General features: G+C 40.5%; 1 protein-coding gene across 1 annotated transcript; it reads right to left on the bottom strand.

Moving 5' to 3' along the window:
* Positions 1-32: 32 nt before the first annotated feature.
* LOC137098728 (carboxyl-terminal PDZ ligand of neuronal nitric oxide synthase protein-like) lies at positions 33-18,558 on the bottom strand. Its single transcript, XM_067475265.1, has 10 exons — positions 17,999-18,558; positions 17,201-17,272; positions 15,189-15,281; positions 15,032-15,090; positions 14,792-14,900; positions 11,950-12,082; positions 11,260-11,387; positions 8,038-8,199; positions 6,955-7,123; positions 33-6,333 (listed from the first exon to the last, which is right to left on the bottom strand). Exons 1-10 carry the CDS (start codon positions 18,101-18,103, stop codon positions 5,801-5,803), a joined length of 1,563 nt encoding a protein of 520 aa, XP_067331366.1. The 5' UTR covers positions 18,104-18,558; the 3' UTR covers positions 33-5,800.
* Between the last annotated feature and the right edge of the window lie 1,637 nt (positions 18,559-20,195).

Here is a 20,195-nt window from a genome sequence, read left to right as displayed (position 1 = left end):
TACTGGGTGGCTACAAGCAGCAGAGGCAAAAATGTAACAGCACCTGTTTAATGACATTTTTATCTCTGAGACTCAAGATCATCTAATCACAGGTATTCCTCAGTAATATAAAGGGATGAAGAAACATACAAATAACATCAAGTTTTTATGTAATGCAACAAAGTTATTCAAACTAATAACGTGGGAAAAGAGGAAAAGACAGACAGTGAGAGATACATGCTCAATTTAAATCCATGTGTATTTTACAGATAATGACCATCAGAACAAGCACAGCAAGGATTTAATTTTCACACTCCAAAGAAGATGTTAGTATGTCAACAATTTTGCCAAAAAAGTCTTTACTCTATAGATCTTCATTAAAAACAACAATCATGAACATGTCCATGCTGAATGTGTCACAAATTCATAAACACATGAACAACCACAGTGTAACAAGCCCAGCGAGTGGCAATGGCATCGAATCAGGGAACCAAACACAGTTATCAGACTGACACGCACACAATATGTAACGCACAGAGACAGCAGAGCTTTTCAGTGATACAGAGCCTGAAACATCATAATGTTTAAAGTATCTGACAGGTTTAAAACGAGCTTGTGCCAAATTATGTGAAAGTACATGTTGCTGAAGCTGAGCAACAGATTCTGAGGGTACATTTAATTGTAGCACTTTTACTTTACAGCTAAGTAATAGCAGCCTAGTGGTGGGATAATACCATAGAAATAACAAGGTACGGTAGGGCCAATATTAAGATAAGACCCCTGCAGACCCCTGCAGTGGGGAAATTCATTTGTTAAGCAGCTCACAGCGATGGTGTAGAGTGCAAAAAGCAGTTTTTGGAATATTTACAAAAATTGAAAAGGGGAATACACTTTTCAAAAAACAAAAGAAACAGAAACTAAACCAAAAACCAAAAAGAGAATACAGTAATCAAGCTTGACCAGAGATATTCAGCTGAACTGTTGAGCTGCATAGCCTCATAGCGGTGGCAATGAAAGATCTGCGGTATTGCTCCTTCCTACACTGAGGGTGTATCAGTTTGCTGCTGAATGAGCTGCACAGAGCCTCCACTGTCAGATGCAATTGGTGAGAGGTATTTTCCATAATGGATGTCAGCTTGGCTAACTTCGTCCTTTCACCCACCCATTCCACAGAGTCCAGCGGGCAGCCCAGGACAGAGCAGTGCTGCCTGCACCCCAGTAGACAACAGCGAAGTGGACAACCAAAGCTACCACAGAGTCATAAAATGTCCTTAGCAGAGGCCTACATACTCCAAAGGACATCAGTCTCCTCAGAAAGTGCAGGCGACTTTTGCCTTTTTCTATAGGGCATCGGTGTAGTGAGACCAGGGCGGCTGTAGCTCAGTTGGTAAGGCAGTTGTCCACGGACCACAGGGTCAGTGGTTTGATCCCGGTCCTGGCTTCTGTCTGGCGGGTTTCCGGCTTAAAAAAACTTTTCCAAATCAATATGTGGAGAATGATCTGCTGTGGTGACCCTGAACTCACAGGATAAGCTGAAAGAACAAAAAAATAAATAAAAAATGGTGTCGTGAGACCAGTCCAGTTTCTGGCTGAGGTGTACACCCGGGTACCAATCCAGTCCAGTCCACTATCTCAATGTCCAAGTCCTGGATGTTCCCCAGTGATTGAGGAAGCATCCTTCTTTGGAAGTCTGTCATCATCTCCTTCTGGTTTTTAAGCACAAGTGGTGGTGCACACATCAGTTCACAAAGTCCATGATGACTGACCTGTACAGTTATGCAGCCTGACGTACTTTGGCCTGTTTGTGAGATAATCAATTATCCATTTAGCAAGTTGGCTATCCACTCCCACTCCCTCCCTTTTCCCTCATAGTAGTGCCAGCTGAATGTTGTTGAGAACGCATGAGAAGTCAAAGAACATGCTCTCACAGCAGTTCCAACACTGTCCAGGTGAGATAGTGCAACAGGTAGATGACAGCATTATCCACCCCGATGTTTGTCCTGTTGCCAAACTGCAGCAGGTCAATCACTGTGCTTACCACATAGCATAGATGGGTGAGGATGAACCTCTCCAAGGTCTATATTGGTTTGGCTCCTTGGCGTATGCAGTCTTCGAAAACAGAACCACACAGGAGGTCTTCCACAGAACCAGGACCTTCTCGAGACTGAGGCTCAGGTTGTAAATGATTTGACAACCTCACCGAGTTGATCAGCACAATCCCTGAGCAGTCTGGGGCTGATGTCGTCTGGTACTTCAGCTTTCCTGATTTTCAGCCGTCTCAGTTCTCTCCTTACCTGGTCTGATGTTAGGGAGAAGGGGGAGTGAGGGGGGTGCCAAAGATGGACAGCAAGGGGCTGTGAAAGGCTGGTTGTTGAGGGTGGTGGAGACAGGGAGGTGGAGGGAGGTGAAGGTGAAGAAGATTGGGGGATGGTGGTGGAATCCACTGGATTGGACATATGTGCAGAGGGGGGAGGGAGGGTGACACAGGGAGTGGGCTTCGAATCAAATCTGTTGAAAAACCGATTCAGTTCATTGGCCAAGCGCCTCAGCTGTTCCTTTTGACTCTGCTCTGTCAATGACCAGAGATGGACATCTCCACTGTTTTTCTGTTCCAACAGCTCCTTGTTCCAACAGCTTCTTCTTGTAGATATCTTTGGCCTGCCTGATCTTGTACTTGAGTTTATGCTGAACTCTCCTTGTTATGCTGAACTACATCTTGTTCATCCTGGTATGGCACTTCACATACTGGGTAAAAGTGGCAAAGAGCGAGGTGTGATTAAATTCCCCACTGATCAGAAGAAGGGAGTGTGAAGTCTGCATGCGAGTCACCGCTGCGAGCAGTAGTTTATATGTGTCAAAATGTCATATACCGATAGCGAGTACCTCAATGTCCTTAGTGCAGAGTTGTTCCTTAACACTTCACATCAGCCACATCATTCCCAAAAGTTCACAAAACATTAAAAAGCTGAACTCCCAAGTAGTAAAAGTAGTCTCCCTGTGTGCACAGCAGTAACAGGATTGAACCACATTAATGAAAACCATAAGACACTACAGTAAACAATAAAAAAAGCTAAAAAGAAGCAAAGAGCGAGGAGAGCTTCTTTTACTGGCTGCTATTCCATCTTGAAGATGGCGCTGAATATTAGGTAGTAGATATAATGGATGGGGCAATATCTTGTTAATAGCAAGGTAATGGGGTGTTATATTACTGTAATAAGAGTGTAACAGGGTTATGTAGATAATACAAATTATATAGTAAAATCATGCTAATTATTGAATAGTAATAGCTTGGTATCAGCAATGGATATATCTATGTAACATGATTCTTAAAACCCATGGATAATAAGTGGAAACACCAAGAACATTAATTACCTGAAAACACTAATAGTAGTTCCTGTGTAATAACTATGAGCAGAGCTGTAAAATTAAACTGTTTCTACAACCCCACACAAAAGTTGGAAAGATGTGTAAAATGTAAATAAAAAACAGAATGCAATGATTTGCAAATCTCATCAACCCATATTTTCTTTACAATTGAACATAAACAACACATCAGATGTTGAAACTAATAGGTTTTACCATTTCATGAAAAATGTTGGTTCATTATGAATTTGATGGCAGCAACACCTCTCAAAAAAGCTGGAACGGATTGATGTTTACATTGTGTAGCATCCCCTCTTTTTTTAACAACTGTCTGTAAATGTCTGGGAAGTGAGGAGTCCAGTGGCTGGAGAATTCTTTTCTAATGCAGGGTTCGAGCTTCTCAAAAGTCCTGGACTTTTGTTGCTGGATTTTTTATTTAATGATATAGGTGAAAGTTCTGGACTGCAGACTGACAAGTTCAGCACCCGGACTCTTTTCCTGCAAAGCCATGCTGTTGTGATGGATGCAGTATGTGGTTTAGCATTGTCTTGATGAAATATGCAAGGCTTTCCCTGAAACAGAAGCCTGAATGGGAGCATGTGTTGCTCTAAAACCTCTATGTCCTTTTCAGGATTGATGGAACTTTTCCACATGTGTAATCTGCCCACACCATAGGCACTAATGCACCCCTACACCATCAGAGATGACGGTCTTTGAACTGCCCGCTGATAATGAGTTGGATGATCCCTCTCCTTTTTAGTCCACAGGACAGGACAAACATGTTTTCCAAAACAATTTAAAATTTTGATTCACTTGACCACAGGACAGTTTTCCATTTTGCCTCACACCATTTTAAATGAGCTTTGGCCCAGAGAATACGGCAACTTATGGCTTCTTCTTTGCATGATACAGCTTTAACTAACATTTGTGGATTGTACAGTAAATTGTGTTCACAGACAGTGATTTCTGGAAGTGTCCCTGAATTAACCTAATTTGTTGTCAAACACTCCTCCATTTGTTTTGATTTATGGCAGTTAGTTTTCCAGCTTTTTGTTGCCCCTCTTCCAACTTTTTAGAGATGTGTTGCTGCCATCAAATTCAAAATGAGCTAATATTTTAATAAATTGTCTGTTTCAACATTTGATATATTGTTTGTGTTCTGTTGTGAATAAAATATGGGTTGATGAGATTTTGATCATTGTATTCTGTTTTTATTTACGCTTTCATATCTTCCCAACATTTTTGGAATTGGGGTTGTACTTAATTTCATGGTAACATCTGCATTGAAAAAGGTGAACAACATGATAGCTCCCAAGAAATCAAGCCATTGTAATTGTGACCCTTTTGCTGTATAGGTCACAAACCCCTCCCCATCCACAGATGGATTAGTTATCTGATGATATAAAAAGGGTGTATGTTGGTATTGGTATTGGTATTATATCTTGACTATTTTGATTGGCAAGCCACAACAGGAACGGTGAGAGCAAAGCAAGACCTAAATCAATTACATTTTCATTTATTTGCTGCAAACACTGTAAACTGACATGACACAGTAGTCAACTGTTCCCAGAGTGGAATACAGAGTGGAAAAACGGCCACAAAAATTCGATTCAGCATAATAATATTTATCTAAAAAGTTAAAACAGGAAGGGACGGGGTTTATGACTCATGCAGCAACCATGGCTTAATGTCTTGTAAATACAAACATATTATCTCCTATGACTTTGTTATAGATACGATTTTACTCACTGCTTTTAGCTCGATATTACCCCTACATCACTGCATTATTTCTTTGATATTACACCACTATGCACTGTGGAACACTTTATATTTTTCCAATTATAGTGAATGTATGTGTCTAAAAAGACTTAAACATGAAAATCTTTGTCAAATTCTACATTAAATTGACATAGAAATTAGTTCTCAGCTCAAAATTTCTATTTGTGCAAAACAAATATTTAATAACTGCACTTTGGGTTTAGTGCTAATTGTTTTTGTTCAGTTGACACGCTAAAGTAAATGATAAATATGGTACGTATTGTATGTACATGTTGCTAATGTGATGTTAGCATTTAGATTGAGCTCACTGCTAACATGATTGTAGACTCATTTTAGGCAACAGTCACAGGAACCTGATGAATCATAAAAATGTTATGAAATGAAGCCACGTTAAACGTTTCAGTTAATGTTTTTGTATACCTTCAACCTTTCGGTTTTCATGAGGTCCACTCATATGGAACATATTCTGAGAGCAAAGCAAGTGATACATCAAAACTTAAAAGTAAAAGTTTAAACTTTTCCCAGAATGGTTGTCGGTTTTCTGTGAATTGAATGATTTATACCTGCAGACAATGCAGTATAACGATGTCATTGTACATGATTCCTGTGTGATGAAGTCCTCCAGATTGGGCAGACTGGCATTAGTATACAGCTCCCTAGTGAAACTGTATAAGCAAAACTAGACAGCCATCTCATCCCCTAAGCAGTCCGACAGACTCTCTACATTAAGCACATTTAGGAGTCGAGCTGCGCTGTCGGCCCCTACACCCTCTGCTTGTCCCCAGCTGTCACGATCATCGCTCTCATCTGTGTTGGATTCATACTCTGATCCAATCCCTGACTCCCTAAACCGAAGCAGCTCCAGGGCTCCCAACACTTGCTCCCCCAGCATTGAGCACTCATCTGGTGCTCCATCAGTGGGGGTCTCCCCCGTGTCCTGGCCCTGTTCCTGGCTGTCTGGCCTCTGGAAAGAGAAACGGAAGCATTCGAGACGAACTCCACTGCCGGTGAGCCCCAGAGGGCTGGTGTCAGTGCCCATGGTGCCAGGCGAACAGGGTCCAGGGAGGGCAGAGACCCAAGCCCTGTTACTACTCTGGAGTGGGGACTGAGCTGCTAATGGGCCCGTTGATGAAGAGGGGGTGAGGGGTTCAAGGAGCGCATTTGGGGGCTTGGCGCGGAAAGTGATCTCGAGAAGACTGTCTTGGGAGCCCACTGAGCACAGATGAAAAAAAAAGAGATAAAAACAAACAGTAAGAGACAGATTTATAGAATCAAAACAAACCACAGAAAGAATGAAAGCTAGCCTGCATAGACTGGCAACCTCTCCAGGGCGTACCCTGCTTCTCACCCAGTGACAGCTGGGAGAGACTCCAGCCCCTTGCAACCCTAAATAGGATAAGCAGTCAAAGATAATGGATGGAATTAAAGCTATCACATGTAAACAGTGATGTGAGACATGTAAGAAGAGAGGACTGAGCAAAGCAGACGAGATTATGTAGAGGAGGATGTGCTGAGAGGATTTGATAATTCATCACTATATAGCAGCACTTTGCTAGAGGCTAAATTCAGGGAGGGGAGAGGAGAGAACTGAATCCTCTGAGAGGGCTGCCATGGGATAATTAATTGCGTGCCAGAAATGGATGAAAAAAGGAGTGGTAAAGACAGGAGCGAGAAGAGCAAGGTAAGAAACTGATTAAGAGAAAAGAGATGATGAAAAAAAAGATTTTATGACAGAAATTAATGGAACAGAGAAAGATCCAAGGAAAGCGAACAAAATAAAATGAAAAGGGGAGGAAGAATGATAAGTCAGGAGCAAAGCTGATTTCCACTCACTAGACGTTAACTGGCCAGAAGCTTTGAGCTCCATTTCCTGGATCTGTTTGACCAGCAGGGAAATATGTTGCAGCAGGTCCGTGTTCTGCTGCAGCAGCCTCTGTACTCTGGCTTGGGCTTCGGTCCTTGCACATACCTCCACTGACAACTGGTCTTGAAGTACATTAACCTAAACATACCAGTAGACACACAAACACACACACAGTAGGCATTAGCTGGTGTGTGTAAACCAAAAAATGAAAGTAAAAGGTAAAGTTTCATTATAGCTTCTTATTAATTTTTATTATTTTTATATAGTGAATCATACCTTAGAACACATCCTGTTGGAAACTGATTAATAAAGTTCCACAGTGACTGTTAAGTTCAGAGTTTGTTAAGTAAAATGTTTCACTATGACTTTTAGGTAAGGCTCGGGGTTTTAGTTTAGAAGCCACATTGGAAGAGAACTCATCCGTGTTTATACGAACCACCTTACAGTGAAATTGGCCAAAATAAGCTGGAAACCAAAAAGGACTTTCTTCCAAATCATTTTCTAAACCTCAAAACCACTGCTTATGCACATTTAGTCTGATGTGAGAGTGTTCAAACATTGAATCAAAGTGCTGACAATTTAACACCCTAAAATACCTAGCCACATCCTATTTAACACACCACTGATTGAAAATGGAAGTAGTGCATCATTATGATTATCCTTCTCCAATTTAAATGAAACTGTGACTCTTTCCTGAGTGTTTTTTTAGGATACCAGATTTGTTCTTCATTATGTGCTTGAAAAATTTCATTTCAAGCAATGAAAGATTCCAATGATCTTAATTAGGGTGTTTTTGTGCATTTTATTGCCACTTGTCTGTTGGGAATTCCATCAAACATGTTTGTTAAATTCAGATTCTTGTCTATGACTAGTAGGTGCAACCATTGTTGATGGACAATATTTTTATTTTTTATATTTTGTGCAATATTAAGCATAAATATAAATCATTCAATTTGATGTGCTGTACCAGAGGTAGCTTAAAAGACATTTTTATCTGCATTCATAATTGTGGCATAAAGCTTTGATTTATTGAAAAAAAACAGTAGATGTACCTGTGCTGCAGCTGCCAGGGCCTGCTGCTCCTGCTGCTGGAGCTGTTTCTGGAGGAGCTGGACCTGGTGCTCTGCAGAGCAGGGGCCCTCTGCTGCCACCTGAACCAGCACAGAGGCTCCAAGGATGGGAGAGCTTAGTAGAGGTGTCGGGTCATTGGACACCTATAACAGAGGTGACAGCAAATTGGATTTTACTCTATGAAACAGCATTGTGAAATTTCTTCAAATATCTGTTTTACAAAAGATGGTCTTGGCAGCTGTTGTAACGATAGCCCCCACAACCAGACAGTAACACTGACAGAAGCTCATGTTTCATAAAAAAAGTACAAAGATTAAAATAAATAAATAAATAAAATGTTCTTGGTTGCTACAGAAAACCTCCACAGCAAAGGGCAATGCTGCTATCAAAGCTTGCAAGTTATGATAAATATTTAAATAAAGCAAACATGAGATGATCTGTATGTTATGCAGAATTAAATGTAAATTAAAAGTACAAAGAAAAATATATGGCGTTTAAGAAAGTGATTTAAAAAAACAGCTGCTCTCTGTCACTTGGACCTCTTCTAAGAAGCAACTGCAACGAGACGCTGTGCTGGCAGCAACAAGCTGCTCTTCTTTTTTCTTAGCTGAAAAATCCACAGATGGATACTTACAGATATCTCTACAAGATCCTATCATCCCTTCTTGATGTTTGATGCCTTTGAGCTATAATTTAGTGATGAATCGTTATGATGTATGCACTGCTCCAACTCAAGCACCAAAGTCAATGCTACTGTAGTGAAGGTCGACACAGTAAAGTGTAGTGAGCTTTTAGGAAGAGAGAAGAGACAGCTCACTGCTATATTTACTATGTCAAGCTGTGTAAATAAAGAATTTCAAACCAAACTCAAGAAATAAACTGTGGTTGCTGTTTGACAGAGGACCGTATTGCTGAATGCTTTTGAAATAGATGTCTACTTCAATTACAGGTAAACTGTGAGATGAGTATAGAGCTTGAATTTGAGGGTCTGACTTTGATGAATGACATGTAATGATGTTTCAGGCCTTTCTGCGGCCACAATCACATCACATTAGGTCACAAACATATAGTACATAATCCTACAATACAGGTACATAGGGGCAGCTGCAAACACAATGCTGACATATGGTTAAGGTCAGATTTATATAGTAAAGTATAGTCAAAGTGTCAGAATGAAGTTATGCGTCTGGTGATCTGAGGAATAGTTTTGCTTCTTTTATTTCTTCTCTCCATTAACTCTTGACAAAAATATCTGATTCTATAGAGAGCGGTGACATTGAACCAAAACAGTAAAATAAAATCAAAACAATGAGCTGAAAAACAGTGTGTAGGGCTAAAGGGAATCACAGAATGATAACTAGATGATAACGGTGCATTTTCATTTTTCTCTGTATTGTTTGTTTCTTTGATTTAGTATTATAGACATGATCACTGCCTGGGCCTGGCCTTAGAACATATACACAGCATCCATTTGTACAATATAAAGAAAAACTATGTGAACTCTTAGCTATAAAGAAAAAACCCAGTAGCACTGTGGAGTGAAATTTCAGTGTTTTTTGGAAGCAGCAGCTTCCTCAGTGGTGTCCTGCCATGGACACCGTTTGTCTGTTCAATCATTTTCTTATAGGTGACTCCTGAACAGACATGTGGATCCTTTCCATTGATTCCATATTAGCAGTTTGCTAATATGGGCATCACACAGAATCTAAAGGGTGTGTAGCTACAACTATAGCTACAGATTGACTGGACGGGCTGTTGGATGGTGCAACCACAAAGTTCTTTTAGACTGTTACAGTGAGAAGAGCAGCTGGGAGCATCAATACTTTTTTCTGCTATCTGAGATGGGAGATCAATACTGTGAACTGTCTTTTCATTAGTACTAGACTGTGAAGGACACTTGACCTTCAACAGGAGAAGTGGCATGTGAACCTATTGTTTTAATGTGGTAGAATTGCTTTAGGCAAGGAAAACAAAGAGCTAATTTTCTCTGTTAACCTTCCAATTAGATGTAATATCCAGTAAATTCAAACTAATTTAGTCTTTATCAGTACACTAGTTTTGTCTCCCGAGTAATGAAGCTCACCGTGCTGCAGAGACCCCTTTGGGAAATAGGTTGACACATGTCAGGCAACACAGCTGCTTGTTTGACATGGCAGGATTAGCAGGCAACCTTGCTGTCACACACACACACACACACACACACACACACACACACACACACACACACACAAAATATTAATTTGTGTAGTTTTGTGGACATTCTTAATAAGCGACTTAATAAGACTCATTGTACTGTACATCCCTCAGTGGTGTCTTCAGATCTTCACACGACTTTTAATGAAGCAAAACTTTCATCATGTCCCCTGTGAGCCGTGAGTCTCCCAGAAGTATTTATTAAGTGGACATTTTTAACTTTAAGGTCAAACATTTATAAAATATTGGAAACTATGCAGCGGCAAAATAACCCCTGTATGTCCTCAGAAATTATTTAATTGAGTTAAACATAGATCAATCCTTTTGTCCTGTTTGAAATTAAAAAACTTGAGTATGACATGTTGCAGCTTTGTTCATTATTCCTTTAAACTGGCAAACCAGCTGAAATCATAGAGATGGGGCAGTCAGAAGAGACAGATCAGTCCCGAGTATGGCTCAAGCTCCAAAAACACTGGATTCTAACATAATACAACTTGATAGCATCTTTTATTTGACCTGACATCAGCAGGCTTATTTTATCAAGCTTTAGAGCTTGAGAACTAGAAGACATCATACAACTGTTTTCAATTAAAAAACAATTGAAAACAATTGTTGTTACAACACTGTTGTAATGATGGTAAAATTGGAGGAATGACCATAATTTTTTAACAGCAAAAATGTAGTTGTCGGAAAAATAAAAATGTGAAATAGTCTATGAAATTAAATGAAAGATTTCTGGCTTTTGGACAATTGATTAGTGATCTAAAAAATGTGTTTGAGCTTTGTAAAAGTGTACTTTTTATTGACCTTTGGAGACTTTCTTGACCGAGAAACTAGCTATTTTTTTGTAATTGTTAAAATAAAAGCAGAGTAATTGATTATGATAAGTGCTACACTTTGCAGGGCTTTATCTCTGCAGGGTTTCTAAACCTTTTCCTGCTGGATTGAGAAAATAGAACAGCTTTGTGTGCGCGACACAGAAATGATCAAGGACAGCCCTTATACTCTACCTTGCCATCGTTAACGAGAGCCTCGTCCTTTTTGTTCTTCTCCAGGTCAGATGAAGAAGCACATTCAATGCTCTCCTCTGTAGTGGCTTCAAGGTCCGTCTCTTCTGACAGTGCAAATCTCTTCTTTGCTGCAGAGAAACCAGATACATATATATATATGAGGGGGTGGGGGGGGATGTTGTCTGTATTGTGTGCTTTTTATGGTTTACAACACATCTACAATCAGTGACAGGGGCTGCAGAAGTGGGCAAAGAGCTGGCAGAAGACCATAAGCAAGGTCTTTGATCAATGGCTCACATGGCACATCAAACCAATCTGCAGTGGCACCATGGCAAGCTACTAAGAAAACAATCTGCAGTGGATAATGACATCTTTTCTCAGAGAGGTGTGCTTTGCCAGTGTTTATTTCTACAGGAGGCTCTGGGTTTTTGTTTGTGTAAAGCAAGAGTGAGAGAGGAAGAGAGGTCCTGGGGAGTTTATGTGTGAGTAGAATACAAGAAAGTGAGTTTGTGTGTGTGTGTGTGTGTGTGTGTGTGTGTGAGAAAGAGAGAGAGAGAGAGAGAGAGAGAGAGAGAGATACAGAGGCAGCACAAAAATGAGACAGAGAAGGGAACGGACTGGATATTTGAATTTAGTGTGGGACTGTGTGTGTGTGTGTTTGTGTGTTTGTGGGGAGGAGGTGTGAGTCACCTGGCACAGCCTCAGACTCCTCTGCCCTCCCCTTCTCCTTATCCTCCTGGTCATTGTTTGTCTGCTGCAGGGTCAGCTGGTGACACACATCAAATGCTTGACCCACCGTACGCACAATCCTCATGGCCTGAGACTGCAAGTAAGTACACAGAGAAACTGTGTTAATGTGTTTTTGTATTTGTGTAAGAGCCCGGCTGGATGAAAGCAGCAGCAGGAGCACAGTAAGGGAGGGTGCAAAAATTAAGGAACACAGTAGGAGAGAAAATGAGGTGTCAGAGGAGTTGCACAGTGTTTGTAGTTCTGCACAGGTAACTAGAAAGAAGATACAAAATAGACACAACAGTAGAAGGAAGAAAAAGGGGGACGTTGGAACAGAATGGGAGGTGAAAATGAAGAGAGAGGAAAACAACAAGGGAGACCAGGACCAAATAACAGCAGAAGATATCATGAGCTTTAGCTGCTTGTCCTGCTCTGTATTTACTCTGCCGTCAAGCTGATGGATTGGTCTATTTCAGAGGCAAGTAACTTTGATGGCAGTGGGAGTGAAGATAAAGTTTGTTGGTATTGAAGGAGGCTCAGCAGGCATATCAGCATCATCAAATGATCAATAAAAGAATGTTTGATTTGCATTAACTCAAAAGTTTGCCAGTGGTCAGAACTTTCTTGCTGTGTTGGGAGAGTGTACCTCCACCAGAATGTTGTTCACGTGGTTAACTTAATTTAAAAAAATGTGACATAGATACTACATACACACTGAAAGAGGAAACATGGATTTGGTCAAAAGAAAAAAACATGTTAAGTTTAAGTGAATCATTATTGGTTTTCTTTATCTTATGAGTTGTTAAACTTTCAAAATTTTTAGTGTTAAAGTTGTTCATCAGACTAAATAAACAATTTACAATTTATAACATCAATTAATTTGGGCTCATTTTTGTTTATTTTTCACTGTTGATGACTTACACAGACCAACAGATTTAAGTCCTTGTCTTTTTGTGTTGGTGTTTGTGTTCTTTCTTTATTGTTTGTAAAGAATTAAAGTCCTATACAAATCTTTCTCACTGTGGTTATCAAATTAAGTGTGTTTCATTAAGGCCTTCGAGGCACCAGGACTTCGCTGATCAATTTCAGGGTTTCCCTTTTTCCCTAAAGCTTTAATATTCCATCCTCTCGTAGCATCCTAAATCCTCTCAAATTAAACTTTATCCAGTGTGTCCTTCCTCAGTCTCACTAAAGGTGAGTTTTTGTGTTTTCTTTATTGAATAGTAGCAGAAGCAGAATTGAAATAAATTTATTGCTGTCTGCCTCAGGAGAACTAGCCTGCCTCTATAGGCATTCAGTCAATATGCCAAGGTAACTCAAGCTTGAAAGTAGTTCAATCAAGTGCAACAGTTAGAAAAAAATAGGAATGAAGTCATGAGATGGATTTTCTTTGCTCCATAAATACAAAACATAATTTTGTTTTAAAACTGTCAAGTGAAAAAGCCAGCTCTCCCAAGGCCAAACAACAAAAGGCTGTGTTGGTGCGCTGAGCTGACATCTAAGCCCTGCTGGGCTGCAAGATGCCATGATGAAAATAAATCAAATCTCCTTTTATCATTTGGTCCATCTCCTCCTACTCAGCACACATGCTTGGTCTGCAGCACCCAGATAAGGCACCAGATCCCCGGGGAGGTAACAAAGCACTACTGGCCATGTCCCTGACAATGTGGTGGGTGTTTTCATTCAGCACCAGTGAAAATATCTAAGTGATGATGGAAAAAAGCCCCTCTTCTTTTGTCTCTTCACAAGTATGATTAGTATTCAACTTCACTAAGACACTGTCTGGTATCCATGGTGAAGGGACACGAGTCAACCTTACGGATGCTCTGTCTTTGTCATGGAGGGAAAAAAGGGTCTGTGCCTAATGTGCAGATATGTGGAGAAAAAAATGTCTTTCATTTTCATAAGCATGTTACCACAAGATACAAAGGATCCAACTCTCTGATGAATTTGTCTTTTGTGTGGGCAGTGCTACTACAATACATCACTACAACAGTGGGCATAAATACCAGGATTAGAGCCTATGTATGAAGCATGGAGCTCAAAACAAAATACAGTGACAGACTTGATGCTGTCTGTTCTTTGCAGTCAACTTTAAAGATAAAGCTTGAGATATTCTGTGCTAAAATCAACAAAATCCATGTTAACACTTACATTAACATGTTTCTTCCTTCATATTTTGTAATATAAAATATTATAAAAATGGGGAGGGGGTGATTCTGTATGAAGTTACCTTAAATGTACCTTTAATTAAGTTTTAAACAAAAAATACAATAGAGTGGTTGAAGAAAATACATGCTTTAGTTGTTATTCCATAGCTTAGTGTACACATCATTTCAAAATCATTAAACCGTTTTGAACGATCAAAAGTTCTACGGCGTTCGGCTTGTCCCTTCAGGTGTCGCCACAGCGGAATGTGTTCCACACGTTGATTTGGCATTTGTTTTTATGCTAGATGCCCTTCATGCCGCAACCCTCCCAGCACCAAGGTGGCCCTTGGTGGTGGGGTGGGTTTCGAGCCCGCAGCCCAACCCCATGCTACCACTGAGCCACCAGGCCACCTTCATTAAACCATTTCAAATATTTCCGTCATATGTAAGATCACTTTAAGAGTTAGATAATGACCAAATACCACTCCCATATCTGTAGCTACAAATAGCAGCTACTTCCTGTGTTTTTAAGCTAAACAAACAACTTGTCATACAGTGCAAAGGATTGACTCATTAATGTGTTTTCAGTAGTTTGTAGATGGATTCATCTTTTAAGTAGGCCCACTTAATGGGATCCAAGTATGTAAACTTACCTTCCTCTTGGATTTGAAAACATTGCAGCGGAATATGTTGCTCTGTCCCTCTCTCGCTATGTAACTGAAAATCTTCAAGTCTTGAGCATCATGAGAAACGTAAAAAATCCTGTTGGGGTAAGACAATACGTGAAAAGTTAGTGGGTCTTTATTGGGGCTGTCCTCGACACAAACTGTCTATTTTTTGCCTTCTGTGTCATAGCTTCTGATTTAACACCGTTAGAGGGGGCCCACACTAACCTGTAGATGGGATCCTGGGTCACCAAGATGGTGTTCTCATCCCATGACCACCCTTTTCTCTGTTACAACACAAAACCAAAGTCTTGACAGCATCAGGTGTGTTTTGAAATTAAAAAAAGATATGATTTCAAAGGATTTGTACATTTTTACAGCTTACCTTTTTCTTTTTGCGCATAAGGACTTTGACAAAATCGGTGGATACAACAATGTTTACCTTCTTTTTCTTTATGTTCTTCAGTTTGAATTCATACTGTGGAGGATGAAAGATATTCATATTAACATTCAACGTGGGCCAAATAAGTGATGCAAAAGTTCAAGTGAACCAAATGGATTATTTTGCTATGTGGTTTGACTTGCATAAATATCACATCGTGCCGCTGAGATGGAGCTCTGTAGACATGTTAAATGATGTTTTGGAAACGAGAGAAGGGATCATACAGACAGGGAGATCTTCTTCTCAGGGGAGATACGTGATTGAGTAAACACTGAGAAGCTGTCAGTTTCTGGGAGCGTTTTAAGCTTTCAAAGGCAGACTTCCCAGAGGGAGGCAGACGTGTGTGGGACACTTTCATCCTTCTCCATGATTAATGCTAAAGCCTGTACCCTGTGCCTCCACCGCAGGCGCAGACTCCAAATATCAGGACGCAGAGATCTAAGAACGAGGTTTTTGGTGAAATAATGAGGCTCTGCACAACAGAGCTGGATCGTCTCTGTCTGTCTTTACTTTGGATTGTGTAAAAATAACAAACTAGTGGTGCTTTTTTATTTTTACCTTCTTTTCATAAATTTTTAGCGATTTCATGTTTTAAAACATGACATGGTCTTTAACTGATGATGTTAGCCTGAATGAATCTGGAGCATTTCCTGTAGTTTACAAGACTGTGGCTTGCACACTCAGCAGAAAAGGATGGAAACAGAAAAATCAGCTCTCAGTTACTGTTCTTGTCATACGCTCTTATCCAGTTCAAAACACACAGTGTGGCTAATGCAACCCTACGTAACTGGGGGCAATAGAGTAATCTATCTGCATACACAAACACACAAACACACACAGTTGTCAGAGGGCATTGAGATGGAGCACAGGAAGTGTTCATGCCACATTTTCATGCACGTCAGCCTCAGCACCTCAGATTGACACAGCCACAGAACACAACCAATGGTCTACAGTTCAACTCCTGAAAAGTCTTATCGCAAAACCACTTTGAGTACTTGAGGGCAAGTTAGCTTTTGAATATTTAGAGTCTGTGTCCTCCAGGAGCCAAGAGTCTTTATTAATGTTCCATTACAGAGCTCACAAACACCCACGACTCTTTTATATACCTCCTTTTGTTTATATGTTTTAATCAAGTCCATGTTTAATATTGTGTTGTGCAATTTATTTCAAGCAATATTTGTCTCAATGTATTTTCTTTCCCCACATTTATCTCCTTTTAAAAAAAGCACAGTCTGTAGATGAGAGGTACATAATACATATACGTAATTCAAATCTGTATAAGCACAGGTGAAAAAGGTACAATATACAAACCATCTAAAAAAAATCAAACCCACAGCACCACTAAATCTATGCCAATGCAATTAAATGGACATTAGTTTTGCACTGTACTCGAGGGATGAGGATTAAGTTCTTCCTGGGTGTCACTGAGGATATGGCCAACCTCTGAGTGACACGATAACTTGGTTGTTAGATTAGATTTAACAGCTGACAAGCAGCTAAATCCTCTCCCTGTGCTTCAGTAAAACTGCGACGATGTATAGTGACAGAACATCACAGGGTTTCCAGTGGCCTTGTCTGGTCTAAATAGGGGGCTCGAGTGATGTTCGTTTTTGTATATGTATCACATATAACCCTGTGTGTCGTAGTTCGCCTCAACTATTAAATAAATAAATAAATACAAATAAAATATCTGCCCCATGAATCCTGCAATGAGTGAAACCTCTCCTGACAGCCCACTGAATCTGCCAAGTGTGTGGTTTTACGCAGACTGGTGATTTATCTATAAAGAGGAGGTTGAGGCACTGGAGTTAAGCACCGTGCACAAGGTGAGAGAGGAAAAGAGACAGAGGATTGATGTATGTGCCCCACCTTACAGGTCATTGTTAATGCGTTTGGACTGCAATTATCACAAGGGTCAAGTTCAGTGGTGCAGTTCTTCGGTGTAAGTGTCTTACTCTAATTCTCCTCATTGCAGCAACTATCTCCATCCGACTGGCGGGGCGTCCCACCTCCAAACTGCCAATGTACTGCAAAATGTTAAAGAAATGAAGTCAGAGATTTTTGCCATTGCTATTCCACACATATGTAAGATATTGGACTGGTAGAATTTTTATTGTTCTTGTGTTCACAACCTTTTTTTACATTCTTGGCAATTTTCCCCTTCATATGGAGAATTCTGACTACACGCTTGGGACCAGAAGCCAAACATTAAAACTTTCACTGATTTAAATATACATACTGTCTTGTTCTCTGTATAATATAAAAAGGTAAATAAATTGTGTCATCAGCTATACAATAATTTTCACATGCAATTATTGTAAACATTTAGGGATAATGATTTTCATCATTGATTCATCTGCTGGTTTTAAATTATGCTTCAAATAAATCAAGTGAATTAAAAATGGAGAAAAATGACCATCGGAGTTTGACAGACAAGAGATTCACATATTCATTTCAATCTTGTGCTTGAACCACTTAATTCATCACACGATTGCTTCAGCCTTAAACACGATTAGAATTATTATATTAGAAACATTTGAAACTCATTCAAAGTAGACAAAAATCCAAGGGTTGTAAGGTCAGAGAGATCCTCTGAGATCACGCATGCACAGAAGTTAAAACATAATTATGAAAAAGAGGATGACACAAGAAAAACACAGTCCAATTTGTTGGTAGTGAGTATTTTAAATCACAATGATACTGGTTCCCAAGCCTCCTGCCACTCAGAAATATCTGTTGCAGAGCGTCCTTACCTTTGCCTCGAAGGAGACCCCATGTTTAAACACCTCCTCGTTGTGCATGGGGATCCTCAAATCGTGCGCGTCATCCACTAAATTGTACTTGGTTACCCCTGGCATCGCTCAGACGACAGCTTACTGACTTGCTCCAGACTCTTGTTTTACGACAGCGCTAGAGACCTGCAGATATGCGCATCTCCTCCGGCACCGCTCCCCACGCTCTGTTCAACGCGTCACTCCGGAGGTCACTCGGGTTGAGGCTCTCCGCTCGCGACAGATTGATTGGCTGATGGATGCTGTAAATACGCTGATCGATGATCAGGTGTGTCCAGTCAATGACTCCTTTACTCCGGTCTGAGGCACGACGGAGAACCAATGCGCTCCGCTACCGCCGCCGGGGTCGCGATGACGCAAGGTTCTCAACACATGGTTGTTTTCTCTTGAAGCACCGAGCTGTCGGTGTGTGAAGAGGTTTATCGGGGAGAGGAATCAATATGCATATGCTGTGGGCGCATGTTTGTCATTAAGATCTCAGAGATGAAGACAGGCTGAACAGGGCAGCTTCAGCTGGTGTGTTTGGTTGTGTGACATCTAGTGGCTTCACAGGGAATAGACAAATCCCCACATCACTGTCCCCAATTAATTCCAGGAGCCCCCAGGGGTCCTTAAAGGGCACCTAATAAACATTTAATATATCCAGAAAGTACAGCACAGCACAGATGATGTTGATTCAATTACACAAGTTCTAGCTGACACAGAACGGCAGGATCTAACTTGGTGATGCCCAAACCTATAAGGCACATTTTGTGGTGTGGATCGGGGCTGCCACAGTCTGCATCTGTAGCTCCATCGGAAGGGAGGGAAATTATTAAGAAGCAGAGCTGAAACAGTGTACCTCCTTTAGGTCAAATGGTATGAAAATAGATCAGAGGTAATTTTGGAAAAGAGAGAAAGATATACATTTCTAAATGTATATAAAGATGGGGGCGGCTGTAGCTCAGTTGATAAGGCACTCGTCCACATACCACAGGGTCAGTTGTTTCTACAGCGCAATGCAGTAAAGCATTGAACTGGCTTGTTGTCAAATTAAACCCTTTGTGCAGATTTTGGAACAGTAGCAAAGAGAACGATATTTGATACTGGAGTTTTTAAAAGACCAAAACCAGATCAACAAAAAGACTGCGACTGTTGGACTGACATTCATCAGGTGGCTACAAAGATGAATTAAAAGATTATGCTGCTCCATTTGTATTCACTGTTAAATAAACAACTGCACATGAAGGGAAGAGGATTCACTCTCTTAGCTTTGCATCAGCCTCTGAGGAAAGTATTTGTCCCTTAAGTGGCTAAATGGTATGAATGCCTATTAGCTAGACATACTGGGCACCATGGTGAGTTATTTTTCACTGAAAACATCTGCCTGTTGCTGTTGGAAAGTATTTAGATACAGGAAAATACATGAGTTGATTGCCATGTGTGCTTCCCATTATCTCTTTTCAGCCCACTGAACCAGATTATTTCAGCCTCAGACTGTAGAAAATTAGTTTTTCCCTCCAGATGATGCTTGCTTTGCTCTCACCTGTCAGTGTGCTAACACATTTGCAGTGTGATCAAACGTCAGTCACATTTTCTGTCCAGCAGGTGGCAACAGAACTCTTTGCATTATAGAGGATGTAGCAGCACAAACCCAAATTGAACAAAGTCAATCATCCCCTTGATGTGTTAAGCCTGCTCCTCTTTATTCTCCCTGTTCGTTCCCATTTGGTGCTGCTTGTATTTCACTGACCCATGTCAGGGGCTACTCAGTGATATTGTTGTACTCCCTGTCTCACTTTAAGGCACAAAGAGACTCCATAATGTCCAAATACTCCGAGTGCTCTGTCACCTTAGAAAATCACCTCCCTGACTTGGTGTTTTCAGACTACAAGTGTTTAATCACTGTTCTGTGGGCACAGAGTGTCCCAAGGTCATGTTGCAGAGATACTGCATCATGTGCTCGAGGAAGTAAATTGTCTTATTACCAGTGTTTGCTCGGTGCATCCAGTTCATGCAACCTGAATGGTTTCTGCACATCCCATCTTGTCTGAACAGCTATAATGGCTGGAGAGACGATGCCACGTATTTATATTTTATGTTCATTTGTGATGCTGCCTACTCGCTATCTGAGGAAAGAGATTTACGTTTTTCATCACTGATGATGTGTTCGTATAGC

Source organism: Channa argus, chromosome 14, assembly GCF_033026475.1.
Source record: "Channa argus isolate prfri chromosome 14, Channa argus male v1.0, whole genome shotgun sequence".
NCBI lineage: Eukaryota > Metazoa > Chordata > Actinopteri > Anabantiformes > Channidae > Channa > Channa argus.
This window is presented reverse-complemented; position numbering and strand designations above follow the sequence as displayed.

Bases quoted from the DNA above. Each gene is read 5' to 3' on its own strand.
- LOC137098728 (XM_067475265.1), bottom strand. From the start codon at position 18,103: ATGCCAGGGGTAACCAAGTACAATTTAGTGGATGACGCGCACGATTTG. The intron at 15,091-15,188 runs GTAAGCTGTAAA...GTGTTGTAACAG, and splicing joins TTATGCGCAAAAAGAAAAAG to AGAAAAGGGTGGTCATGGGA. The intron at 11,388-11,949 runs GTGACTCACACC...GTTTCTCTGCAG, and splicing joins GGAGTCTGAGGCTGTGCCAG to CAAAGAAGAGATTTGCACTG.